Source organism: Gymnoscopelus microlampas, assembly GCF_963454915.1.
Source record: "Gymnoscopelus microlampas genome assembly, chromosome: 11".
NCBI lineage: Eukaryota > Metazoa > Chordata > Actinopteri > Myctophiformes > Myctophidae > Gymnoscopelus > Gymnoscopelus microlampas.
Genome location: NC_139948.1, coordinates 20,171,744 through 20,198,999, shown reverse-complemented (window position 1 = coordinate 20,198,999; position 27,256 = coordinate 20,171,744). Strand labels below are relative to the sequence as shown.

Below are 27,256 nucleotides of genomic sequence, written 5' to 3'. Positions count from 1 at the left end.
TTTTGCAACCTTGCTCTACTGCATAACAAGCAGCCTGAAACGTGGTCTCTCTCCAACATCATCCCGGTGCCCAAAGCCGGAGACCTCTCAAGGCCAGACAACTACCGAGGCATCAGCCTGACATGTATCACTGTAAAGGTCTTCAATCGAATGATACTGAACAGGATACGGCCTGCCATCGACCCTCACCTGAGGGAAAACCAAAATGGCTTTCGGGAGGGGAGAACAACCGTAGCCCAGATCTTGGCATTGAGGCGAATGATTGAGGAGGTGAAAAGGGATAACCTGGCAGCAGTACTGTGCTTCATCGATTTCAAAAAGGCGTTTGATTCAATCCATAGAGGCACAATGGTGAAGATCCTTGAGGCTTATGGTGTACCTCCCAACCTTCTCCGGGCTATAGAGACCATGTATGCAGGAACAAAGGCCAAGGTGGTGACCCCAGATGGCAACAGTGAGGAGTTTGACATCCTGGCTGGTGTAATGCAAGGGGACACCCTAGCCCCCTTTCTCTTCATCATAGTCCTGGATTATGCGCTCAGGAAGGCCATCAGCGGACGAGAGCAGGATCTTGGATTCACATTAACTCCAAGGAGGTCAAGACGACACCCCACAGTGGTCTTGACAGACCTGGACTATGCGGACGACATCGGCCTGCTCTCCGACAGTGTGGAACAAGCACAGGAACTTCTAAACAGAGTGGAGCTAGAGTGTTCCAAGGTTGGCCTTGGAATAAATGCCAAGAAAACCGAGGTTATCACCTATAACTTACCGGAACACCCACCCCTGACAACAGCAGGAGGCACCGTGCTGAAGGAAGTGAATGACTTCAAGTACCTGGGCTCATGGGTCAACTCCACCGAGCAAGATCTTAAAGTGAGGAAGGCACTTGCATGGAAGGCCCTGAATGGCATGACTAGTGTATGGAACTCCATCCTCCCCCGACAAATCAAACTCAGCTTCTTCTTTGCAACGGTAGAGTCTGTTCTCCTGTATGGCAGTGAATGCTGGACCCTGAAGCCAACCCTACAGAAGTCTCTGGACGGGTGCTACACCAGAATGTTGCGTGCAGTACTTAACATCGACAGGAATGTACATGTCACCAACAAGACCCTATATGAGGGAATACCAAGGGTGAGCGATAAAGTAGCTGCCAGGAGAATGAGACTAGCAGGACACTGCCAAAGACACCAGGAGCTGCCTGCCAGCAAACTGGTGCTGTGGGAACCAACACATGGGCACCGGTCTCGAGGACGTCCCGCACTAACATATGTGGATGTACTCAAGAAAGACGCAGGAGCGCAAAGCACAGACGAGCTGGCCGGATGTATGGAGAACCGGGATGACTGGAAGCAACGATGGAGGGCTCGTCTGAGGACGACCTAGAGAGAGAGATATATTCAAAGATTTGCACACATGTCCTACGATTTAAACAAAATGTGTAGATCTACAAGCTCATAGCGTGGCACTCTGTGCCACGCTATGAGCTTGTATATCTTCTATTTTAGCCAAAGTAATCCTAAAATGACATAAATGCTTCCCCGGTCTTAATGGATTAAATAATAATTCAACCTATTTGATCCAGGAGAAATTCAGTTTTCAGCATCACCCAGCAGATTGCTGCCTAAGTGGCATACTTGAGCACAGGGAGGGAGCAGTGAGGGGTTAAGTGTCCGTCTTTGCTCGAAACATGGGACTTTCACTTTAGCCAAAAGTATAAAATAATGGTTTAAGTGGTTATACACAAATGCGTTCCCGAATTGAATGGGTTAAGCTGTGGCCACCACTAACTTTACCACTGACCTGCAAGGAGACATTTACTGTAGGACCAAAACATGTATCATTTGCATTAGAATAGATAGAATAGTTCCCACTCCTTGGGGCGTTTTTTTGTCACTGTATATTTGCCAGCTGCATTTACCCATCCTATAACTAAGAGCAGTAAACTGCGGTGCTCGGGGAGCAATTAGGGGTCAAGAGTCTTTATTGTTCAGGGTCCAGGGACACACATCAACACATTGCTAGCCTGGACTGGAATCGAACTTGGGTTAACCAGGGCCTCTGGCTTCCCAGGCGGGCTCACTAATCACTTAGCTAGGACACCCATTATGCAAAAGATAGCTTACCCTGACCATGGTAAGGCTGACGAGGCTATAGTATACCAACCTGCATTAAATCGGCTCCACACACGCACGCACGCACGCACGCACGCACGCACACACACTTAACTGTAGCCTATCTTTGGACTCTGCCTGTGCCTTTTCCCACTTGCATTATACTGCTTTTACAGCACCTCTATCCACTAACTTATAAAAACATTGTTTACCTAACCTGCTTTAAAACACTTTTACTATTTGAGGGAATTTGCATATTATTAAATCCTTAGAAGCCTGCTAAAGGCACTTATAGCCGCAATAGCCTTTGCACACCTGAGTTTTGCTCCTGCTTTATTTGTTTGTCTGCGCTTTTGATCTCACACTAACGACTGCACAGTGACCAATTATACCCTGGTTTCGGGGTATTTATATACCTTGGTTACTCCTCCCACCAGCTGTTTTATCGGCTCTACCCTGGAGCTGCAGGCAATATGAGCTCACTGCAGAGAGAGCTATATCACTCATGGTGCAAACGTCTTTGCGGTGAGAAATTAACTGTTGAACTGCTGCTCAGGTCAAAACAACCCTACCTGTTACTTTGAGAAATAGCTGCCTACTTCTCTTTTTCTAACCAGGATTTGGCCTTCCTCTTCTCCAAGCAAGCGTGGATGCGTTGAGAGAGGACATGCATGTGGCTGGGGTGACCAAGGAAGACGCAGGGAACAGAAACAAATAGAAACAGATCATCCGCTTTTGGGAATTAGCCGAAAGTCGAAGATGTTTTGCAATGCCCGCGTGGACCATATGGACCATGTTTACAGTGGAAGGGTTGCGTTAGCCATGTTACTGAGAGATCAGTCAGTCCTGCTTAAGAATTTAAGATGCAGCCTCATTTCCATATCTCATTATTTGCCATTCTATTTGTCTTGTAGAGCTGGCCACAATACCTTTGCATGCACTGCAATGTAAATATGGTGCCCTGCCAACTCAGATGGAATGCAAATGAATATATAAACTGAATTTGATTTGCATGCAGATGGCACAGCAAAAGCAATATCGAGGTACCTAAGCAAGATTTACGACATGTATAGGCTACTCCTTAAATATTCTAACAAGATTAAGCTGTGGGCAGCTCACGTTTATGCACAGACATTGGAAGAATATCCACCACGTTATAACAATATTGCATAATGAATAATGTTTGTACACTCCATCTATTATTTGACAAGCCAGCAAAAGCATAACAAAACAACCTAACTAAAATAATATGGCTACTAATATTAAATAAAAACAGTGACTGTCATTTTTTTTAAATAAAATACAGTAATTACGGCATGCATGCAACTCATTTCCAGCCAGCTGAGCACATCATTATGTACATGGCCTCAGCACCATTCTGAATGTGTGCATGTGTGTGTGTGTGCATGAGTGTACTTGTGTACTGTATGTGTGCAGACTGTGCACAGCTGTAAAGTTAAGAAGCAGAATAAGGAGGTGCAGTAGCACACTGGTTCTTAACCTTTTCTTGATCAGGTCCCATTTGAAAACATCTAGAAAGTGTTTGCGGCCCACCCGACCACTTAACGGCTGCCCTTTTAAGTGATCGGTTGGGTGGGCCGCATGCACTTTCAGAGCACGTTTATTTTAATGATCAATCAATCAATTGTGTTCCTGCTTGGATCAATGGAACTAATGTAGTATACTTAAGTTCCTGTTTATCGGAAACCACGTTTTTCAATGTTTTAAAGAAAGAAAAAACTTTTTTTACGTGTATATTTCTTTATATTAATTACATAATTATCAGTAAAACATGAGTATTTCGCATTATTTGGGGGACACTTGCTATTGTTTATCTTCACGGCCCACAGGTTGGGAATCACTGCAGTAGCACATGGAGTTGAGCACAGCCTTGAAAAATGTAAAAGATGCTGCGTGCGTCTTCCATCAAACGTGCTTCGCCATCACCTCACGCCATCCACCTCGCCATCATTAATCCCTGTTATCACCTCCTGACATCAACATCACCACTGCCATTGTCGCCTTCTGTATCCTGCCGTAGTTGGACTGCTGTAGCCTCCTAGCAGTTAGCCAGATAAAGATCTCCTACAGTACACAGACAGCACCCTTGTAGCTGTAATCACTGATAATAAGAATGAATGTGCTGTCACTGATACGCATCTGCTGATAGAGACAGTACTGGTTGCTTTCTGTCAGGGGCTGCTGATAAACAATACTAGCTTTGTGTGTGTGCGCGTGTGTGCGTGCGTGCGTGCGTGCGTGCGTGTGTGTGTGTGCGTGTGTGCGTGTGTATGTGTGCGCACACACGCATGTATGCGTGGTGCGTACATAATGTGTGTGTAGCCGATCTACAGTATAAGCGGTTGACACGTTATGAAATCATATATTGGTTATTTTGGGCAAAGAGATTTGGAGTAGAGGGTAAAAAGGAGCAGAGCAAGTAGAGTAGACCCTAGGGGACAAAGTAGGCCTTTAGGGAAAGTGGTTAAAGGTTTAATTGGTCAAACTTCTTGGGGCTTATTTATTAACCATTATTACTATACATAAGTGTATACATTGTTACACTGGTCTAGATTTACTAGGTTCTCTGTCTATATTTGCTACTGTCCTCCCACAACGAACAAGCACATTTCCTCTTCTAAATCCAGTATTTAATGTAAATTCTTCTTCTTTCTTGTTGATATTTTTGACATAAATGTCAAATGGTCTGCCCAGCCAAGCCGTCAAACTGGGGACTCGCTGTCAGGCATCAGAGGCGAGCTTATACGCAGAGAGTGGGCTCACCCTAACCACTCAGCTATCCGGCACGGGAGGCATGCGTTAATCCGACAGACCTTTTCTCCGACTATGTGGCATCCGCGTGCGGTTAGGGTTAGGGTGCGGGTTTGGTTCGGGTTTACTGTTTAATGTCGGAGCACTGCGCTGTCGGAGGAATGCGCTGTCGGACTAACGTATTGCACCCCTACAGAGCTAGCCTTCTTCACTACCTGTTCTTCCTGTGGAAGCTCAGGTCCTTCAATGTGTGCAACAGGATACACATTGAAGGACCTGAGCTTCCACAGGAAGAACAGGTAGTGAAGAAGGCTAGCTCTGTAGTGTGAAGTAAACTGGATAATGTGGAGGTTACGAGGTAGTTTGCAGAGGGAAGAAAGAGGAGAATGCTGAAGCCATCCTTCATGAACCCCTCCCACCCACTCTTCACGGAGCTAGCAGCACAGAGGAACACCAGGAGCGAATTACCCACTGACCCCCCACACACACCCCTTCTTGGGCAGTCCTTACTGCCGGTGGCCATCAGAATTTATAACAAGCACCATGGGCGTTCTTCCCCGTCACTGGATTAATGCTTAGTGACTGCTCACCCACTCTGGTGCTTTTACCAATGGACTACTGGCTGTACACAATAACATTAGGCCTGCTTAAACCTGCTCTCAGAATATCTACTGCTAATGGGTTTAACCGCAGATAGTGTTTGTACTTACTCCATCCCATGTAGGTCGACTGTACATATTGTTGATTCATTAGTGTTAAAGGTGCTGTAAGTGGTTTTATTTGAAAACAAAAAATCATTTATTAAGAGGCCTTCGTCAGGTGTACTGAGTACACCTGACGAAGGCCGCACTCTCTTAGAACAACATTAGCCATGTATAGCTAATGCATCAAAACACTCTTTGTCACTCTCCGAGGCTTGCAAATTAAACCAGCATCAGCACATCAGTACTGCCTAAATCACTCGATGTTGGTCCACTCCACACAACAGGTTACAGTCATTAATGCTGAGTTTTAATTTAGACAACTGACATTATTCTCTGGCTTTCTAGCTGAAGTTTTCACCCTGATCTCACTCTGATTAACAGGAATTTGTTTCACCTGCTGTCTCTGTCTCTGAACACTTATGCAACAGACCCCTGGCGCGGTGCTTGTCATTGGACACAGCTTACTGTCAATCAAGCTGATATAATGAAATGGTTGGATGAATTTATCTGAGGGGTTTTCCGTGTACCTTTTATTGTAGCGAGGGAATATGACTCAATGAATTAAATGTCACTTGAGGACTTCTTAACAGTTATTTATTTATTTATTGTAACCTGGGTTAAGTGATTTACTTTTGTTAAAATAAGTGTTAAATAGCTCTATATTCTGATAATACGCATTGCTAATAAGTGTTTGTTCAGTAAAAGGAGTCTCCCTGTCTCTCCAGCTTTATTAAACAAATCAGAATATAGTACAAAAATACCAAATTATTTCACTTACCCTACCTTTAATTCGTTCTGGTCCACAGGGTTTGGCCAGGTATTTGATGTCTAAACTGTAGTAAAAATCATATCATTTAGCTACTCACTGAAACAAAGGCACTTTTGTGGCGTCAACTAAAACTATGACGGAAAACAATCGTCGACTTTTTTCACTGATGAAAACCAAATAAAAACTAGATACATTTTGACAAAAACTATGACTAAATACACTGACAATTTCGTCAACAAATAAGAACAAGATGAAAATGTTAGGGAGGTCTAGTGGACAAGAGATCCAGTAGAACTAAGACAAGTCATTACGGGGCCAGAGCTCAGCTCTGGACCTGTTTTGTTATTGGCAGTATTCTGTCACTTCTTCTTCTGCCACTTTTCGCAGTTCTGGCTGAACCGCGCTGTCGCTTTTTACGAAACTCGGCCATATGGTAGATGGTCATGAAAAACAATCAAAAAATAATTCTCACAATCTTTCGTCCAAAGGTGGCGCTATAGCATTCAATTGAAAATGCCAACTTTGACCAGGTACAACTCATGCCCTGTTTGACCTAGAGCCATGAAACTTGGATACACATATGCGTCTCCTCATGCTGAACAACTTTCACCCTCTGACTTTTGACCTCTGACCTTTAGATCTCCCACCATTTTGAATTATATGAAAAACAGTCATTGGCTCCTAACTTCTGCATTTTTTCACTTATGGAAAATCCGCTCCCTATTTTTTGTCGGCAGAGGTCCAAAGTTCAAGTGTTAAACGTTTCGTGCAGATTGCTCCAAAATCCCAGGATTCCATAGATTTTAACTATTGCAGTTTTATGAAAATTATTCATCTGCCCCTAACACATACATGCAAGACTCACATTTCTTTGAAACGTTGCAGTGATGTAGAGAGTCATTCCAAATATCACTGAAACCAATCTCACTCCAATTGGCCAAAGGGGGGCGCTATAGCAATTTTTTGAAAATGCAAACTTTAAACAGGAAAAAGTCATGCCTCGTTTGGCCGAAAGCCGTGAAACTTGCTTACACTTGTGCCTTGACTCATGAGGAACACATCTATCGCTTTGACCAGTAAGCTCCGCCCTTAGATTGTCCGCAATTTTGAGCAGTTTGAAAAACACTTAAACCCAGGATTTTTCAGCTATTTGCGTGAAACTGTATCATCTGTGTGATCTCCTTTTTCACAGTTACTTGTCTGTTGGTCCAATGGCGTCTCCCTTAAATGAATGCCTCACAATCGCAAGGTCGCCAGTTCAAGCCTCACTTGACGCAGACTCAATTTAAGTTGAATTGCAAACAACATGACTGTATCAATGAATAAATGTTCAAATGGTAAAGATAACCTGAAATGCTTATTTGAGAGTACGTTTTTTCAATGTATGACATACTTCATTCTGAAAATAGCTGATCTACAATCTCACAACTTTTCATGGTTTGTGAGCTTGTAGATCGGCTACTTTCACTAGTTTTGGTTCTGAGGAGATGTACAATTTCTTCATTGGCATATGGTTTGTGAACGAGTGATCTTAGTGTTAGTGAAACAGGGGCTTGGTTCATGAAAGAAGGCAAGAGTTTATGATCTTCAACAGACAATATCAGCCTGGACAAAGCTATAGCACTATAGGTAGTGTTGCAGCCTATTAGTCTGAAGGTTGAGAGTTCGAATCCTGTTAATGGCAATAGGTTGAGATGTCCAATCAAACCATTCTGTTTCCATCTCTCTCTCTCATCAATCTATTGTTTCCATGTCTCTCTCTCTCTCTCTCTCTCTCTCTCTCTCTCTCTCTCTCTCTCTCTCTCTCTCTCTCTCTCTCTCTCTCTCTCTCTCTCTCCATTCACTGGCCCCGTATTATCGCTGCTTGCAGCTATATTTTTTATTATTTTCTGCTTGTGGGTGTCATGCTCTGAAATGTTTTCTAAGTATAAGTATAAATCAGACATTATTCAATCTCACTGTGGGGGGTGTTTTTAATTTTTTACTCCAAAGTACGTCACAACAAATGGTTGTTTTTTGTTACTGTGAGGTTAGGTTTAGCATAGTATCTTGTGAGGTTAAGGTTAGGGTTTGGGTTAGGCATAGTTTTGTCAACATACAACATCGAGGGGTCATGTCAAATTCGGACGTTTTAAGGCTACAGAGCCTTAAAGAGCGACAGGGCTACAAAATGTGACACCTTGAGAACGGGTTGACGACTGACAGTGCCCTTGGTAGGCAACCTGGCCTGGCGGAGGAGCGGAGTGCACTTTGTTAGTTAGTGTTCTGTTGCTGGTTTTATTTTAGTTCTTCAGTTTTATGTAAAGCACTTTGTAAGTGCTCTACATAGAGTTATTATACATGAAAGTATGCATGTGTGCTATGCATTTTAAGCATCAGAAAAACTAAAGTGAGCTTTGGCCATATGGATTATTAATGACCATGTGGCTTAAAATGGCTTCATAAGGTTTGTCGTTCTCCATCGCAGTTTGACTGACTGGGCACAAATTGTAATATCAACATGAGGGCCTGCCGCTTCAAAACTCCCTGCATGACAAAGTGAATTAGGGAGGTTTGTGTGTTGAGAAAAGAGGGTGGCGAGAGACAGAAAACACATTTGTATATTACTCATCAAATACATTCACTCATCAACCCCCAATAATATAAAATGTTATTCTGATTCTCATTCCAACTCTTACCACTGCTATTACACTAACCTAGAGCCTGATTTATGCTTTTTTGTGAGGCAGTGTCCAAAAATAGCAGATCTATAAGCTCACAACGCGGTACATACTGTAGCAACACATTGTGAGCTTGTAGATCAGCAAGTATAGGGCTTAAGTGGTTAATAACTCCTTGAGAATGTGAGAGCAATAAAAGTACAAGAGCTCACACACTCACCCGGACACAGTGACATTGCTCACAGAGCTGTTGCAGGGTTATTGGTATAATGATAACCGGTTGGCACGCTGGGCCTTCCCATTATATGCCTTTGCACACGGCTGGTCAGTGTGCCAACGTGCAATAACTTTCCATTATACCCTGTGGTGCATGGGGTAAAAATAATTAGTTTGGTAACTTAACAGCTTGCAGTGGCCACTATCGTTCAAATGAATGGATATACATAGCCATTCTGGAGGAACTGGCTTTGCTATTGAGACACTGTTAATGTTCTCAGATGCTTGCACAGTCCATTTAAAAACCTGGCAGGGTGTTGATTTGATTTTATGATGGGAAAGGGAGAGGAAAGGATAACCATCTAACTCAGAAGTTCTACCAAGAGATAACCAATTTACTACACTTTTCTATAGGCTCTGTGTATATACTGTAACTGTAGCAAATACGCAAAAAAAAAAACTAGTCAGCAACACCCTCGTGAGATCTAGCCGTCACGATTTGCAAAACTGGCGGACCAAAAAGCAGAACACAAACAAAGTCAAAGTCCATCCTTTATTTATAAACAAAGAAGGAATATGGGAGGTAGATGGTGTTGGTTGGGAGTGGACGTGGTGAGCAGGCTGAGGCAGGCAGGCAACCAAAGCAGGGAGGCAGGCAGGCAGGTAATGGAGCAGGTGAGTATGGTCACTGAGGCACAGGAGAAAAGAATGAGTCAAAATCACAAGGAGCAAAAAAAAAACTAAGGTTTCAAAAACACTAACTGTAGCACTAGGATTCACAGAGAGTAGGCTATAGTCACTATAGAAGTAGCTGGCAAAAAGCATTACCACACACAAGAGGTTGTGAAACGGTCTGATGGTGAGCGAAGACCAGGGTTTATATAATGTGGAGGTTGATGAGCTGATGACAGGCAGGTGAGGGAAATGGAAAAAGGTGTGCCAAGCTGGAATCTGGAGCCATGCCTACGACCACACACACACCCACTCAAAGACACAGACACAAAGACAAACACATACACATAGACACACACAAGGACACTGTAAGGGCATTCTAGATCTGATGTTCACATGGGGTGACCACACCCACTTAGGAGACCATTTGTGTACGAATGGCGAGGCGTGAGATTGGCCATATTTGACTGTAGTCCTGGGTTTCCAGAAGCTCTGAGGCATCTGTATCTCGGGAGCACACCAGCTTCCGCCCTCAGTCGCGTGCGTCACAGAAGGGGACGTTCGGTAGGCCAATCAGAGGCCTACCGAACGCCCCCTTCTGCGACGCACGCGACTGAGCAATACAAAGGTATTGCGATACAGGTCGCTCCAATGAACTGCAGAGGCCAATGAGGTATCTAGGTTTCTATATCTATGGGCATAGGCTTCCCGTTTCCTGTCCTCTTTGGAATATTGTGTGGCTTGTGACCATCAGGTCCAATATTTAGTTCAGTGACCATTGGGCTAAAGAATGGTTCAGAGGCTGTGTTCACGTTCACTCTTCCATTGGAATTAATAGACTCCAACCTGCTTCCGGCATCCTAAAAAGGCGTCCTACTTCACACAGATATGGGAAGTAAACGGGAGATAGCAAGTCTTGCTATTTTTGTCTTGGGTTTGAGTGGCTCAGCAGCAGATTTGAACAGGAATCATATGACGCCTTCATGTGTTTCTGGTTCAGAACTATTAGTTAATATATATAAGAATAATGAAAAAAATAGAAATAATAATTCAGTCGACTCAGGCTCCCCTCGACTGATTAGTCGACTATTCGTATAATCGAGGTCAGGCCTATTGCTAGTCTGTGGAGTATGTCACAACAACATTTCACTGCGATTAACGATTACTGAATGAGTGAGTGACATCATCTTGAATCATCTGGAACCATCTTGTCTTTGACACTATAAACTCTACTACAACCCATCTAATGACTGTCTTCCTACTCCGTAAGATTCCTCACTATCCTCTTTACCCTACTCTCTCCCTCCCTCCCTCCTTCGACTACTCCCATCTTTGTCCCTCCCACCGCCACGATGCCAATTTCGTTACACTTGTCTCTCGCTCTCATTCTATGCCACTCTCTCTCCCTTGCAATTTGTCCACCTGTACAATCACCCCTCTCTCTCTTTTCTACCCTCTTGCTATCTCAACCCCCCTCCCCACCCCTCCCTCCAATCATCGGTGCTGTCCTCTCTCATTTTTCTCAATCTCTTGCTCATCTCTCCATTCACCTCTATCCCCCCGCTGTCTCCACCTCTGTCTGCCGTCTCTCTCTCTCTCTGTACTCCTCTTCTGCAGCTGATAACAGGCACGGTGGGGCCATGCTCTGCCTCTCTGGTTCGCCTCTCCACAGGCACACAGGAAACCCGAATGTTGCCTTGCTCGTTCACAAAGAAACTTAACAGGTGTTGGAGATGGAGAGACAGAGGCACACGCATATACAGCTCATCACATTCACACACCTGCCCGCCCACACGCACGCACGCACGCACGCACGCACGCACGCACGCACGCACGCACACACACACACATACACACAGTAGTCTGTAGCCAGCTGAACCGAACACATTTCGTCTGTTCTGGTGTAGTATGCACAGGCTTACGACTGACCTCATAGTACACCGTGATGTGTAAGCAATACACATACAGCTACAGCCAATCAAATACATGTGTGCGTTCAATTTAGGTGCTGTGAATGTTTTAGAATTTGACCAGTGGCACACCCATGGCTCTGGGCTTATCTAACACACCCATTATTCATTTAATTAGCTGCATATATATTGGTAAATGGTGCATTCATTTTGCGCCTTTATTCAAAGCGCTTTACATTCACCCATTCACACACCGACGGTGGAGGAATCCATGCAAGGCACCAACCTGCTCATCGGGAGCAATTAGGGGTTCAGTGTCTTGCTCGAGGACACCTCGACACTGACTCTGGGAGGGGAGGCATGCGTTAATCCGACAGACCTTTTCTCCGACTATGTGGCATCCGCGTGCGGTTAGGGTTAGGAATGCGCTGTCGGACTAACGTATTGCACCCCTCTGGGAGAGCCCGGGATTGAGCTGGGAACCTTCCGGTTCCCAAGCGGCCGCTCTACCCCCTGAGCCACTGCCGCCACATTGCTTACTAGCCTGGTATGTTTTTTAAACCATGTAAGACCTGAGGACACAATTCTACAAATGTCTTCTAAATCCTAACAGTTTTTTGAAAAAAACTTTATATATCAGTCGTTCTCAAACTTTTTCATGTCAAGGACCACCCAAAACGATATGTATTTGGCCGCAGACCCCTCCATCTCAAAATATTTTGTTCCAGGGACCCCCAGAAACAAACACTTGAGTTAAAAATGTATTCAAAGATTTGCACAAAATGTTCAAGATTAAAAACAAATAGCAGATCTACAAGCTTGTAGCACGGCACTCGGTGCTATGTATATCTGCTATTTTTGAATAGCCAAAGAAATCTAAAATGACACAGATGCGTTCCCGGTTTTAATGCATTAATCTGCTGTAGTTTTTAATCTGACGTGATCTTTATAAACTTCCCATAAAGAACAATAGCCTACTAAGTAAGAACATTATTGGTGTCACTGGGATTTTCATCAGGTTATGCCTCTGGCTCTCTGATGTATTTGCCCTATATCACCCACCTATAACAAATACTTCCATAACAATAGTGAAATGATATTTTTGTGTACAGAATACAACAAATGTATTAAACATTCAATCAATGCTTGTGCATGCAATACATTTTTAAGTATAATTTGAATAAAACGTAGCACTTAAATAAATAAATAAATGAAGAAAAATGTTGCATTGAAAACCAAAACAATGGATGACGTAATGCCACAATTAGTGGTCTGTCCTCTTCTCAATTCAGCTTTGGCAGCTGTGTTGTGCATCAACTACGTTCAAAATGTCTTACTAATTTATTGTGAAACAAGAATACGTCTATGAGAAGGCCATGTCAAACACAGCCTTGGACTGCAAGCAAACATCCTCACTGGAGTTTCCGGGTCTTTGAAGTGGAAGCATGGTGGTTATTATTGTACGACTCTGGGAGATAAGGGGGGAGGCATCATCGAGAGAAACATGACAAAGGCATGTCAAAACACGTCAAACTTGTTTTCTTCCAATAAAAAAGTGCACTGAAACATTTCAATAGTTGTTGCAGTGTAGTCTTGGGAGTTGCTTTCATCCCAACTCATGGGATCCTTTTTGCTCTTGTGAAAGTGAGTGGGTTGCTGGGTGAGTTATGCTGTAGGTATAGTGTTGGTTATGTTCTGGATGAGGCATATAGTACATCGATAACGGGAGATGAGGCGTGACATTTCTTCCTGCCTTGGGAGAGGTGGAAGCATGGTCTATTGCTCAATGTAAGGGAGTGATACAAGACATCGAAATCTCTCCCTCTGTCATAGCATTTGTCGCAGTTAAAGTTGAAGTCCCATTCTCAACCTCCTTAGATGACAAAGACGATCCATTCTCAGTCCTATGATGACGATAGCCCTGTAATCTAGTGGTTCTCAGGGTGGCATCCCGACAGAGTACCCCAGGGGTCCTTGAGGGGGTTCAAGAGGGTCCCCAGTTAAATGACTGATAGTTAGGAATCAAATGGACCCTTACAGGTCTGTAACTCAAAAATTAACACTGAGGCCCGTATTTAGACAATCTACAGTATGGCGTATGGTCTAAATGCAGGCTGAAAAATATATAGGGTGTGTGTCTGCCTCAATTTTGCTATTTAGATGGCGCATTATCTGGGCACAAAGCTCGGTTTTGGGCGCAAAGGGGTGGTATTAAGCCTCTGAATTAGTCATGGATGTATTTTGGGCATAATATACATTGATTACACCAATAAGATTGTCTTCTCCCATTCGCTTTAAAGATGCAGTGCCACACTTTTGGTACTATTTCTGTTGTATGTGTCTATGGAGTTAACATTACTGTTTCTTTTTGTAAGCTGCAAGCTTCTCTGTCAAGCACGTGAATACAACAAACTGATTTTGTGATGCAATCTTGATTGTGTGATGCAATATCCTGGTCATATCCCTCCCATCTCATTGATAGTGTTGCTTCCCAGGTGGTTGGGGGGGGCAATTGTATTTCCCAGTATCCACCGGGGCACAGGAAGTTCTATTATTGTGTTATTATTTCATTTGAGTTGTGTTATGGGTTTATGTTGTGGGACCTTTATGTGTAGTGTTTTGTCATGGTGTACAGTAGCCACTTTTTGCGTCTGTTAATTCTTGGGACTCCAAAACAGTTCCTTCCATTCTTAGTATTTTAAATCACCCCCTACCCATACATTTTGGCAGCCAAGTGGTGGACTGACATCATCATCCTAATTAAATGATTTTTGTCAATTTATCACTGATCTCGAGCCTGGTCCTGTTGACCATGGCCAAGATGTAATAAGAGGAGGGGAGCCCTGCTAAACAGTTGGGCCCGCTCCCTCACACGTACAGCATTAATTAATAAGCATGAATAAATGAACACTACACCAAATTGAATGGACAAGTAGCTGACTACGCCACCTTTTCTCCTTTTTTCCCTCACAGCTGCAGGTGAGGGAATCAGCAGGGAAAATGAAACAGACAAGTTATATTATTTAGCAGCCACCTGGGGGGACAGACAGAAACCTGCATTTTCCCACATGTTTAGTGGCATATCAATAGTCTTCACTCACATTGCTGACATGGCACGTGGCTCACAGTGCAGACCATTTGTATCTGAAAGACCAGCGGAGAAAGGTCTGTGCACGTAAGGTGACTGAACAACATCAAAAGCCACTCACAGCGTTATCTTAGTATAGATGATTTGCCAGGAGCTGGGTGGAAAGAGCACAGCAAGCAACTAATTAAAGCCAAATGAATCATGAGCTATGAAAGAATGAATTCGATTTTTTTCTCTTTTCTTTTGCACAGAAAATAATTGTGGTGCAGGAAGACACAGAGATGGCGAGTGTGACCTCATTAAGACATCAGGTTGCGTTTGTGCTTTCTGGGCGAATGGACCGTAAAGGGGCCACGCGCTTGGTTGTACACGTCTCAGAGATTAGTTAGTCAGCTTTGGGATTACACATCAAACAAATGCAAATAAAAACAAAGGAACAACACCTGAGCCACAGTGGAGGCATTGTTCCATAATGTCAGTCAAGGGTTCCCATTCACGTCGTTAGACGTTAAGCCTACCAGGGACCCGAGCAGGTCTCTCCACTAATGAGGTTTTAAACAAGGATCAACTATGGAGAGCACTGGGAGTTCTATTTCACCCGCTCTCAGCAAACCATGACAGATAATCTGAAAGGAGGATGGCCTGGAGCATGGGGGTGTGATTTGTTGTGTGTCGACTGTCGAGTGTGTTCGACTTCACAGCAAGGATGTCCTATAGTGTACAGCAGGGGTCTTCAACGTTTTTCAAGGACCCCTATTAGCTGAGAGAGATGAAGCAGGGACCCCCCACTACATATTGGATTCATGTTACTGTAAATGTGTGTTTTCTGACATTTAACCACTTAAACCGTCAATTCTTTGTAAACTTGACCTTTGGTTCGGTACTTGGTCTGCTCTTTTTTCCCTGTACAACAAACCTCTTTGCAGAAAATAACGCGTCGAGGCACGTTGTGAGCTTGTAGATCTGCTATTTTCTGCTAATGTTCCCCCCAGAATAGGGATGTGAGCGTTCAAGTGGTTCATGTAAAAAATGAAAAAATAAAGTCCCTATCACACAAAGATTTGGCGGCCCCCCTGCAGTATCTCTGACGGACCCCCTGTTGAAGACCCCTGGTTGTACAGTATATAACATACATGCATTTTTGCTATTTTACAGTTAAGAAGGCCTGTGAATATATATCCTTTACACAACACCTTTCATTTATTTATCTCTCCCAGCATATTTGCTGTTGTCTTTTGCATACTCGTAGCAGTGTGTTTGCGTGTATTTGTCATCAAATGCATAAGTCATCAGTGATGTTCTTGAAAATGTATTCCCTCAATTTCTCTCTCGCTGGCATTTCACAGCAGATCTGCTCTTCAGCATAGTACAGTACATTGTGTACGCTTACACATTAGTCATTAATCGCATGCACGCATGCAGCATATTTCATATTCCGCACAGCATGCAACATTACTATGGAGATAGGATGTGTTTTAAGTGTGTGTGTGTGTGTGTGTGTGTGTGTGTGTGTGTGTGTGTGTGTGTGTGTGTGTGTGTGTGTGTGTGTGTGTGTGTGTGTGTGTGTGTGTGTGTGTGCATGCTCTGGTATTCACAAAGACACTGCAGCAGGCGGTTGTTGTGTGTCATAGTGAATTGATAAAACGGGAGCAATGAATAAGAGAGGTGAGTGAGTGAGTGAGTGAGTGAGTGAGTGAGTGAGTGAGTGAGTGAGTGAGTGAGTGAGTGAGTGAGTGAGTGAGTGAAGAAATGGAAGACAGTTCAATGAGTTGATCAGGTGTAAGAGCAGAGGGGTGAAATAACTCACACAGGAGAAGAATGAAAAATGCAACAGAGAGAGAGAGAGAGAGAGAGAGAGAGAGAGAGAGAGAGAGAGAGCTGGAGAGAACGCTACAAAGACAATGGATGCTAAATGGATGTCACAAGGGGAGAAGGATGAAGACACGCCAAGGACGTGTTGCTGCTATGAGCATACAATAGGAGCAGGGTGAAGACAAGGAGGAGGAAAAAGAGGATGAGGGGAATGGGGCGAACAGAGGAACAAAGGAAAGGGAATGAGGAGAGCCGAGATGATGAAAGGATGAGGGGAGAGACACAGTGGCAGAAAAAGAGATGCTGATCCTCTGGGGTGTAATTAACACTCTCTACAAATACGAAGGGAGATAATTAGTGTAGAGAGAAGCAGGAGTAAAATAAATAATAAAGGACAGTAAGAAACAAGTAAAACTAGAAAGCATATCTCAGCTGGATGGTGAAGACGGATCTAACTGTTAAACGCGGCGCTTCTCTCCAAAAATGGAGGCACCCAGTGCACTCCCCCTAAAAATGCTGGATGCCTGCCAAGAGCATTGAAACATGTTGTGTGGCGCTGGAAGAGTGTCTTTACCATAGAAATACAAGGCAAAAAAGGTGGTAGGAGCTAAAAAAAATCACACCCTGTGTGAAGGAAGCGGTGCCTTTGCTGAGCCCCGTATTGATGTTGTCATCAATATTTGTTTATAGCCCAGCCAATAAGAATGTCCGGGTGTCCGGACACCCGGACAGACACACGGACAGACACACGGACACACGGACAAAGTCAGATATAGAGCGGTTGGCACCGCTAAAAACTAAACACTTTACATATGGTATATATTTGGGCATACTCCGGCCAACTCTCTGACATCAGCGCCGTGACATCAGGCATTACCATAACTATGACATAATCCGGGAACAAAGACAGTAATCGCTCCAATCATTCTTTCATTACATTTATTTTGCTCACATGGCTGCAGAAAATAATTCAGGGAAGGTGCTGAGCAAGACTCACAGGAAGAGGCACTCACCATATCATGAGGGAAAAGGGAAAGGTCACAACAAGAGTCATGGGACGCATACAGGTCACGAGGAAAAAGTGAAAGTTCACCACAGGAGTCACGGGAAGCAGATAGGTCAGGTTCTGGTGCTGGGCCAGGGCATCTTTGGACAGCTGGGTCTAGGAGACAACGTCATGCAGCGGAAGAAGCCGGCCCTTGTCCCCCTGCCAGAAGGAATCGTGCAAGTGGCAGCCGGAGGAGTGCACACGGTGTGCCTCAGTGGTGCTGGAAGTATCTACACGTTTGGCTGTAACGACGAGGGTGCCTTGGGTCGGGAGACGTCAGACTTGGCGCCGGAGAATTGTCCCGGGAAGGTGGTCCTGGAAGAGAGGGTGGTTCAGGTTTCTGCGGGGAACTGCCACACAGCGGCTCTCACAGATGATGGAATAGTGTACCTCTGGGGCTCATTTAGAGATAGCAATGGCCTTATGGGTATTTTGCATTCCAAGGAAAAGTGCAACGTTCCAGTCAAAGTCCCGTTGAAAGAGCCTGTCGTTAAAGTCGCATCAGGTAATGACCACCTTGTAATGTTAACACAAGGGGGGAACCTCTACACTGCAGGATGTGGAGAGAAGGGGCAGCTGGGAAGGGTGAAAGATATGTTTGCTGACAGAGGAGGCAGGCGGGGCCTTGACCTGCTACTGATTCCCCAGCTGGTGCTGTTTAAAGGCAAGGTTCACTTCATAGATGCCTTCTGTGGGGAAACCTTCACCTTTGCTGTATCAAAAGATGGCTTTGTGTATGGGTTTGGTCTGTCCAACTACCATCAGCTTGGGACTAAAGGCACATGTTATTCTCCAGTGAAACCGGCCTGCTTCGGCAACTCTACCACAGCTTGGGTGGAGTTCTCTGGAGGAGAGGAGCACGCACTCTGCCTAGACAGTGAAGGGCAGGTATACAGCCTGGGCAGTGAACATTACGGTCGTCTGGGGCTGGGCCAGGGCGCTGCACAGAAGAGCGAGCCCTCACCTGTGCCCGGGATGGAGTTGGCCAGCGGAGTGAGTTGTGGGTCCCGCGTCAGCTTTGCCGTCACTCGACAAGGGTCCGTGTATGCTTGGGGCATGGGCACCAACCTCCAGCTTGGCACAGGGGAGGAAAATGACGAGTTTAGCCCTGTGAAGATATCAGGCAAACAGCTGGAGAACTGCACAGTGCTAGCGGCATCCGGCGGAGGGCAGCATACAGTTCTTCTGGTCAAAACCAAACAGAGGGGATAAAGTCATCCTCCACCAGAGAATGATGTTGACCTACCTACCGTAACTGACAAGAGGGGGACTGCATGGGGCTGCATTCCAATCTACTATCCACAATAACATGTATGCTCTCAGCCCTTGTCACTCCGCAGTGAATGCATAGTGGATTGGAATGCAGTCTGGGTACTGGGGGTGGTGGATAAGCCACATTTGACGTCCTGTGCTGAGCCAGGTGTGTGCTGTTGAGAGAACATGCAGATACAAGGTTGACAGGTGGATAGTGGGTGTTGTTTTTAGGCCCCGATTTTATGAGAACTCTTGTAAAAAGAAATCAATTGAGCCATCAATTAAAACAAAAAAACAAGGGAACCAGGAGACCTGGTACTGCCAGACCCCTAGTGGTTGAAATCTGAATGGCCGGACTTTGCATGACGTGTGTGCAGAGGAAAAGAGGGACAGACCGACCGACAAAGCCTCCTGTAGGCCGACCCCCTGCGGGTCTGGCAATAATACTCTGGATGTTTTCTGTCTCATGACAAATGAGATCTATTTCCTTTTTGGGTGGTGCAACCGCCCCTATATGTGAGGTTTGGACATCGATCCAAATTGCACCCCCCCAACCCTGCACCGTGATTGGCCACCATGACTCTATTCAGGACTGCGATTGGCTAGAAACACATGACACATGTGCATAGCCCTATAAATAGGACTATGCACTTTAAAAAAACACTTTTATGTTTTTTTTAAGTGAATCACTTCCATCACTGTGATGACCACTGTGACCACACCGCCCACTTCACACTGGGTGTGATTCTTTTCTTTTTAATGTTATTGTTTTACACCCCATAATCACACTATAAATGTGCAAAATCTGTCCACTCGTCTGGGCATGTACCGTGTGTCCGTAGTTCACGCATCTCGAGAAGCGCCCAAACGATGACTTCAAAATTGGCACGCACGTTGCCGATGGCACCGGAGAGTTTATGGAGATCCGGTTGTCCAAAACCGCTGATCTGACTAACATGTCCATATATGGGCATACAAGGGACACAGAAAGACAGATGGGTACAACGGGTACTCTGACAACAGGTGCTACGGGTATTGTATAACCGGTGGGGCATGCATTCCCAACTTGCTTCGTTCCTAAGTGGTCTAGTTATGATATGGATATAGGAAGTATGTGTGATTTTGTATCTTAAAAAAAAAAAAAAAAAAGATAACGAAGATGCAATTAAAAAGATGAGCATTATTGGCTAAACATTTACAGTCAAATATTTTGCAAACCGCTGGACTAATAAGTGCAGTTTCTTGCACACTGTGTGTGTGTGTGTGTGTGTGTGTGTGTGTGTGTGTGTGTAGCGCAATTGAGAAAAGAAGCTATTAAGTTAAAGAAAAGAGACAGAGAGGTAGGGAGAGTGAAGAAAAGAGCAAGGCATGCCTCTTTCATCCTTAAGAGTGTCTTTTCTCGGGGGACTGGTCTCATATGAGAGAATGTGACAGCTGCAACGTTTTCCTTTCCCCCTCGCTCTAATCTCCCCCCACCCCACCCCCCCACCATCTCTTTCTCCTTCAGTCTCTCCCTAGGGCTCAGCCATTAAGCCTGCATTTTTACTTCGCCGTACCCTGGTGTTGTGCGCCGTAAATAGCTACGTATGCAAGCTCACCGTGTCGTGGCCCGCGGATGCGACCCACAAACTATGCCAAGTTCTCTCTCCCTCTCTCCAATCTATCTATAATAATACACGTTATTTATATTGCACTTTACATTTGAAACAAATCTCAAAGTGCTACAGTACAGAATAAAAAACATTTGCATAAAAACAATTTTAAAAAAGGAGGGTTTTAGAAACAAATCTGTCTATCTATCTATATGAAATAGTCTATTAAGCAGATTATGCATAGATAAATATGCAAGACAGCGCACACATACAGCATAACAGATGTGTTATGGCGTCTTTCGCCGAGAACTTCTCCCAGGCTTTACTGGACTCCCATAAGGACAGTAGGCTATATTAACCTCAGCCCAGAGCACATCTTCTCACTAACATACAGTATGTGACACGTGAGCCTATTACTGTGTGACACATACTGTAGAATAGGTCAACCGCGACTGTTTCATCTGACAGCGCACCACTTTGGGACTGCACCATCGTTGTTGTTTTTAACCTTATATGACCTACTTCATTGACCGGGGTCCCCCAGGGCTCTATACTATGTCAGCTCCTTTTTTCACACCGATCTACAAGCTGACAAAGCGTCGCAACTCCAAATGCTTGCAGTAGCCTATAGAGGTGCTATAGTTATGTGGTTAAAACAATGTACAACCAATCAATCAATGACTCATATTCTATTCATGACATCTAAATTCCCAGGACTCCTATACAATACAGTGTTTGTCAAAGAAGCACTTGGTGGGGTAACACCCTTTGTACAGACTTTTTGCTCTAAACCTCTTGAGGGCGTGTCATCGTGATTGTTTTAATTGTGTCCACCATGAGCCATGAGCACTGATAACGATTCAACTGGGCAAAATGAAGCGTGAAAATTTTCCTTGTTTTCCTTTAAAAAATAAATAAATAAATCACAGTAATTGACACTGACAGTCGGCAGGCTGACTGGGTTCGCTGTGCCTTCAATCCAATAGACGTGTCAATGGTTGAAGCCGCAAGACCTCAGCTGCACCACTGATGCTCGGCTCCCCGCGGACCTGTGGTGCAGGGTCAGGTTGCCTGTTGCTGCTCACTCTTTACAACATGGACAACATGCTCCAGGGGGCGGTGGGTTACACATACTGTATGATTGGTGCAAAAGCCTCATAGCTGCACAAACATCAACATGTTTAGAGATTCATTAGGGGATGATACAAATTAAAGGAGCTACACCATGAATTTAAAAAATAATAATAATATTTAATTTCATATTGTTTATGTCCCTCAAACGTTTTTCAAAAGGTTTGAGCCTAAATCAAGCCTCAGATATACTCATTCCAACTAACTTCTCTCTGGCTTATAAAGCACTTTCACCTGCAATACCACATTGTCCTGTTTGGCACGGGGCGCTATTGAGCCAGTTTGTATGCATGTCATGTCCTGGTTCTGTGTGGAAAAAGTAAAAAAAAAAAATAAGAAAAAATTTATAGAGGAGGAATTGTTCCCAGACGTGACGTAGGGTGGGGGAACAAATCTGACGGACTGTTTTCAGATCAATTTACATGAAAACCACAGATAGCCTATGAAAGCCTGCATGCTCGAAGTCGGGTATTTGTTGGAACAGAAGAGAGGTGGGGGAGACCAAAAACACACAAAAATGAAGAAAAAGTTAAAATTCATGGTGTAGACCCTTTAATGAAATTGTCTACGTAAGGTCACACCTGTGTGTCTGTAATGGAACCATTTGTACACTCTCAGAGTTATGGGGAGTCTGTGGCCTATCACCAAACGAAGGGCCCTTGAAATAATAAAAGTTTTGAGAACCACTGCTGTGGTTTCCCATTCCCGACGTGGGAAACCATGTTACACGTGCTGGCTGGTGTGTTCTGGACTGCTGCGTCGGTTCTGTCTTGTGTCTGTGCTCTCTACGTATTCTGTATGCATCTGGAAAGGGCTGGGAAATGTATCAATATTACATCAATATTGAGACTAGTAGATATTGTCTGGGATTTTGGATATAATATTATTGTAAAATGGCATAAATTATGGCCTTATTTTATGCTTACTAAAATAGCAAGTAATTGCTGATCCACAACCTCACAATGTGTCGTGATGTGAACTTGTGGACTGGTTACAAAAAATGATATAAGCGTCACAATATTATATATTATCATCACAATAAGATATTATCGTCGCAGTATCGATATCGAGGTATTTGTTCCACAATATTCGTGATTTGATTGGGTCCATATCGCAGAGCCATAGACTCTATAACACCTGTATATTGAACAATCTTATATGTCTCTAAAAAGCAAACCACTCATGAGGTGTATTTTTGAGTGTGATCCATAGAAATGCTGCATGTTGCATGTTGCCAAGCAGAGATAATAACCCCATGCAGGAGTAGAAGGGCCTAAGCCTTAAGGCACTACATTGGTGAAGTAGAGGAACCTGACCACATACAGTAGGACAGACTTCTCTCGAAACCAAATCAGCAGGGCATGAGCACTTTTGCTCTTGAAGAGTGGATGATAGAGCAGGAGGCAGATTAACTCCCCCTGGCATGATTTTACACAGGGAAAACACAACTCCCTGTTACAGAGAATGATGGTTACTTTACAAATTACAGTTCAGAGCTAGATGAGTATAGACCTCACCAAGACAAGATAATAGAAAGATATCTGCAGTATACAGCAACTCAAGGTTGTGTTCATTGTGTTATTGTGCTAAATTGCAGCCAAGACCCCATCAACTGCAGATGTCGAAACCTAACCGTTCTCGTTGCCTCGTTCTAAATTTGGTGAGCAGAGGGCAAACCCTAGGGCAGAACTGAGCCTTCACTTGTAAGGACATCCGATAAGGACTGAAGACGTCTTGTTCAATAACACCGCACAGAACCTAGAAAAATAAGTTAAGATTCAGCTTTACCTTAGGCAGACAGGATCAAAAGCTGACGAGTCAGAAAATGGTGATACTAGTTCCCTTAGCCAAGAGGCAAAGAACCAGTCCAGGGTAAAAGTAAGAAAAGAGGTACCGCTGGCAGGTGGAATCCAGCCATGCAGTACAACTGGCTTAAACCTCTAAGAGGAAGAATGTATGGAAAGATAACTTCCCGGGGTAGATTGAGCCTCAAATAGATTCAAAGGTGTCACACTGAGAACTTGGTGAGCTAATAGAGCCAAAAGGGCCAACAGGGTTTACTAAGGGGAAGATTGCAAATATTCCACCACAAGTGTTCGAAAAAAGCACTGAGGTTTGGGTAAGGGACAATGTTAAGCATAAAACACACACACGCACGCACACTCATACACACATATTTTAGGTCTGTGTTCACTACAGCGACCACTCATCATCGATGTCAGTACACTGTTGAGTCGCTGAGGTTGAATTATGACCTAGTAAATAATGCACCCAGAGCGGCCCTTCTTATCTCTCTCACTTCACTACATCCGTTCTCTCTTACCTTTCACTTGTCAATGTCTTCTCCCATTGTTGCCGTTCCGAGTTTGAGTGTCCTGTTTTGCATTTTGGTCTGCAATTTGCACCCACTGTGCTTTGAACGCCATCCATTTGTAATCCATCCCATACATTAAGATTTTATAGAAATTAATAACTATTATTTTGATTAATGTTTATGAAGATTTGAAAAACTTCTCAATTTTGCATCCCACTAAAATGAATATTATAGCATTTCCAAATAACTGTTGCAAAGTGCTTTTCAAACGACAATGAATAAAACAAGTCCTACTATGAGTTAAAATAGACTATACAATTACTATTCAAAAAGTATTAATGCAGTAATGAATTGACCATCAAGCTACTGCAACAGAAGATAAGTCATCGCACTGTTGAACTAAATTCATAAAGCTATATTCTACTCAACTGTATGTAGTGTAGTAGTAGTACTACTACTACTACTACTACTACTACTACTACTACTACTACTACTACAGCACTACTACTCCTACTGTACTATGGACTAGAAACCTTTTTGAATGAACAGCAAGCTAACTTGATGTGTTTGGGTAGTCTACTGAGATTTTTTTGGGGCTCATTTTTTTTCTTTATCATTTACATAAGACATTAGAGATACTAAAGAGAGGGCAGATAAGAGAGAGGGAATGACATGCACACATATGTTTTTGTGATTATGTGGTTGACACTATCTGGTCATCTACCAGCACACCCCAAGTAAAGCTTTTTGCTTCTTTTTTTTCTTCCACCAACCGCTGGCTCGTTCTCTCGCATGCTCGACTTTTAGAAAAGGCACTCAGGCAGGAAATTGTCTCTCAAGAAAGATAGATGAAGGGGGGGATCGAAGACACGGGGAAAAGAGCACGGATGAAGAGTTGGACATGCAGAAGAGGAGAAAGGAGGATTTTGGGCGAGGTTGCTTAACTTGACAGAGTATAAGTGAATAATAAAAGGCTGATGAGTGATGAGTGGATGGTTAGATGGAGAGAGACAGGTAAAGACAAGAGACAGACGAGACAACATTGGCCAGTATGACTTTCAAACTTTCAAAAAAATGCTGCCTCATATCGACAGTTCCCCCAGAGTCATTGTAATATCATTTGTGGATTTTAATGTGTGTGTGTGTGTGTGTGTGCGTGCGTGTCCACATCTAGATGTGTGTACCCAGCATTCATGCCAAGAATGTGACTCTGTGAGTGTAACAGAAGAAATAGGACAGCCCAGATACTGTACAGATGCAGTAGCACAGTATAACTTGGACATAAGATCCGGCATGCGTGCACACATGCACACACATTTACACTGAGTTGGGCAGGGTCATCCGTGGTCTTGCCAGCCCATACATTTGAGAACAAATGCATTTTTGTTCTCAAACATTTTTTGACATCCAGTCTTTAATAATGGCTGGACAGTCAACTAAAAAGGGAAAGTTTGGAGGGATGTAGGAGTTTGACCGAAGATACATTGTGCATTGTCTAAATAACAATGGGAGGAAATGTCATGCCTGCATCGAAAAGAAAAGAAAAGAAAAGAAAAGAAAAGAAAAGAAAAGAAAAGAAAAGAAAAGAAAAGAAAAGAAAAGAAAAGAAAAGAAAAGAAAAGTCTGTTCCTGTCTGCCCACAGGACCTCATCATCATCACAGGCAATATTCTCTCTGGCCAAGCAGCGGGGGAAGTGTCTCCTAGAATTGTGAAGGCAACCCTGAAATGCCTCAGCAGCTATATATCACCACATGCATCTCCATAGCCTGCAGTAGTGGTATCTGTGCATGCGGATTGTTCTCATAGACTTCACAGGCAGAAAGATCTGCTCATTCGGATGGAGTGGGGGGAGGGCGGTCTGGTCAATGAACCAGTTGCAGACCAGAAACTTTGTGATGCCCCAGATGTTGCCCTAGATAACAATGTACCTGGGCTGCTCTGGGCCATCTACACGGCATGTGATGTGCTGGAATGATGTTGTTTAGTGTGTCCGGGAATGAGATAAGATGGGCAGTAGTACTACAGTGGTACTTCTTCCATTTCTCTTTTATGGAAATAACAAAAGCGAATTTCATCCACTGTTTTACACCTGTAAACCTGAGATGTTGATTCTGAGTGGTGACATGGTGAAGGAGGACCCTGTGGTGGTTGATGGCAGCACAGTTTGATAGGTCAATATATATATAAGTATAATCTTTTTTACTGAAACTTGTTATTGTTTAAAAGGGTAACCCTAAGTATAAAAGGAAGTATCTTAAATCAGATTAACATCAATATCAGCTCAGATATACAATGCAAAATGAAAACACAAATAAAATACAACAATATGTTAAATATTTGTGCACTTGATCTGCCTTCGTTTGTATTCTTCTTCTGGGTCCTCATCTGACACAAGGTGACAAAGTGACAACTGGCCAATCACAGCGCGTCTTTTCCGGCCAATCACAGGGTGTCATTTTCGGCCAATCACAGCGGGTCTTTTCCAGGACTTGGACAGGTCACGTGACAGCACATTGACGTTGAATCACCAAAAGAAAAGGCTGATAAGACCCAAATAGACATGTCTGATACAATTAATATCTATCTACGGTAAATACTGAATTAAGTAAGCAACATACAAACTGCCTGGGGTGCTCACAGAAGCCTGAGTAGATGTCAACATGTGCCCAAACAGGCCCTGGACGGTTGGCTGAACCGTATGGGCATCTAGGCTGGTAATCCGACTCCGACGACCTTTGCTGCGTGTCACCCCCCCATCTCTCTCCTCATTTCCTGTCAGTCCACTATATTTTGGTGGCAGATTAGTAAAGTGATAATTTTCCCACGTTTCTTAAATAAGAATCCATATTGTTATTTGCTTAACACTGTCTTCTACCCTGAGCCATCCCAAACTAGCAAAGTGTGTTGTAATTAGGTAAGGTGTGTGTTCCAATGCATGCATGCATTGGAACACACACACACGCCCTCCCGCCCGCACGCACGGTCGCACGCACGCACGCACGCACGCACGCACGCACGCACGCACGCACGCACGCACGCACGCACGCACAAAGTGGAGGTCTGGCACATAGAAAACAGAGCAAATTAAATATTTACATGGTCCTAAGAGGTTATTCCTCACTGAAACTTTAATGGTGCGTATGTGTGTGTGTGTGTGTGTGTGTGTGTGTGTGTGTGTGTGTGTGTGTGTGTGTGTGTG

The 27,256-nt window shown here is 43.9% G+C and overlaps 2 protein-coding genes across 2 annotated transcripts in view; one reads left to right on the top strand and one right to left on the bottom strand.

The window, feature by feature from the left end:
• The window catches only part of lgals2a (lectin, galactoside-binding, soluble, 2a), a 170,250-nt gene that overhangs the window by 109,537 nt on the left and 33,457 nt on the right, over positions 1 to 27,256 (bottom strand). The window lies entirely within an intron of this gene.
• Positions 17,670 to 18,977, top strand: LOC311054652 (regulator of chromosome condensation-like; the record flags this gene model as incomplete). The annotated part of the gene is made up of 1 exon (XM_084070656.1): positions 17,670 to 18,977. The coding sequence occupies one exon, from the start codon at positions 17,670 to 17,672 to the stop codon at positions 18,975 to 18,977; it is 1,308 nt and encodes a 435-aa protein (XP_083926782.1).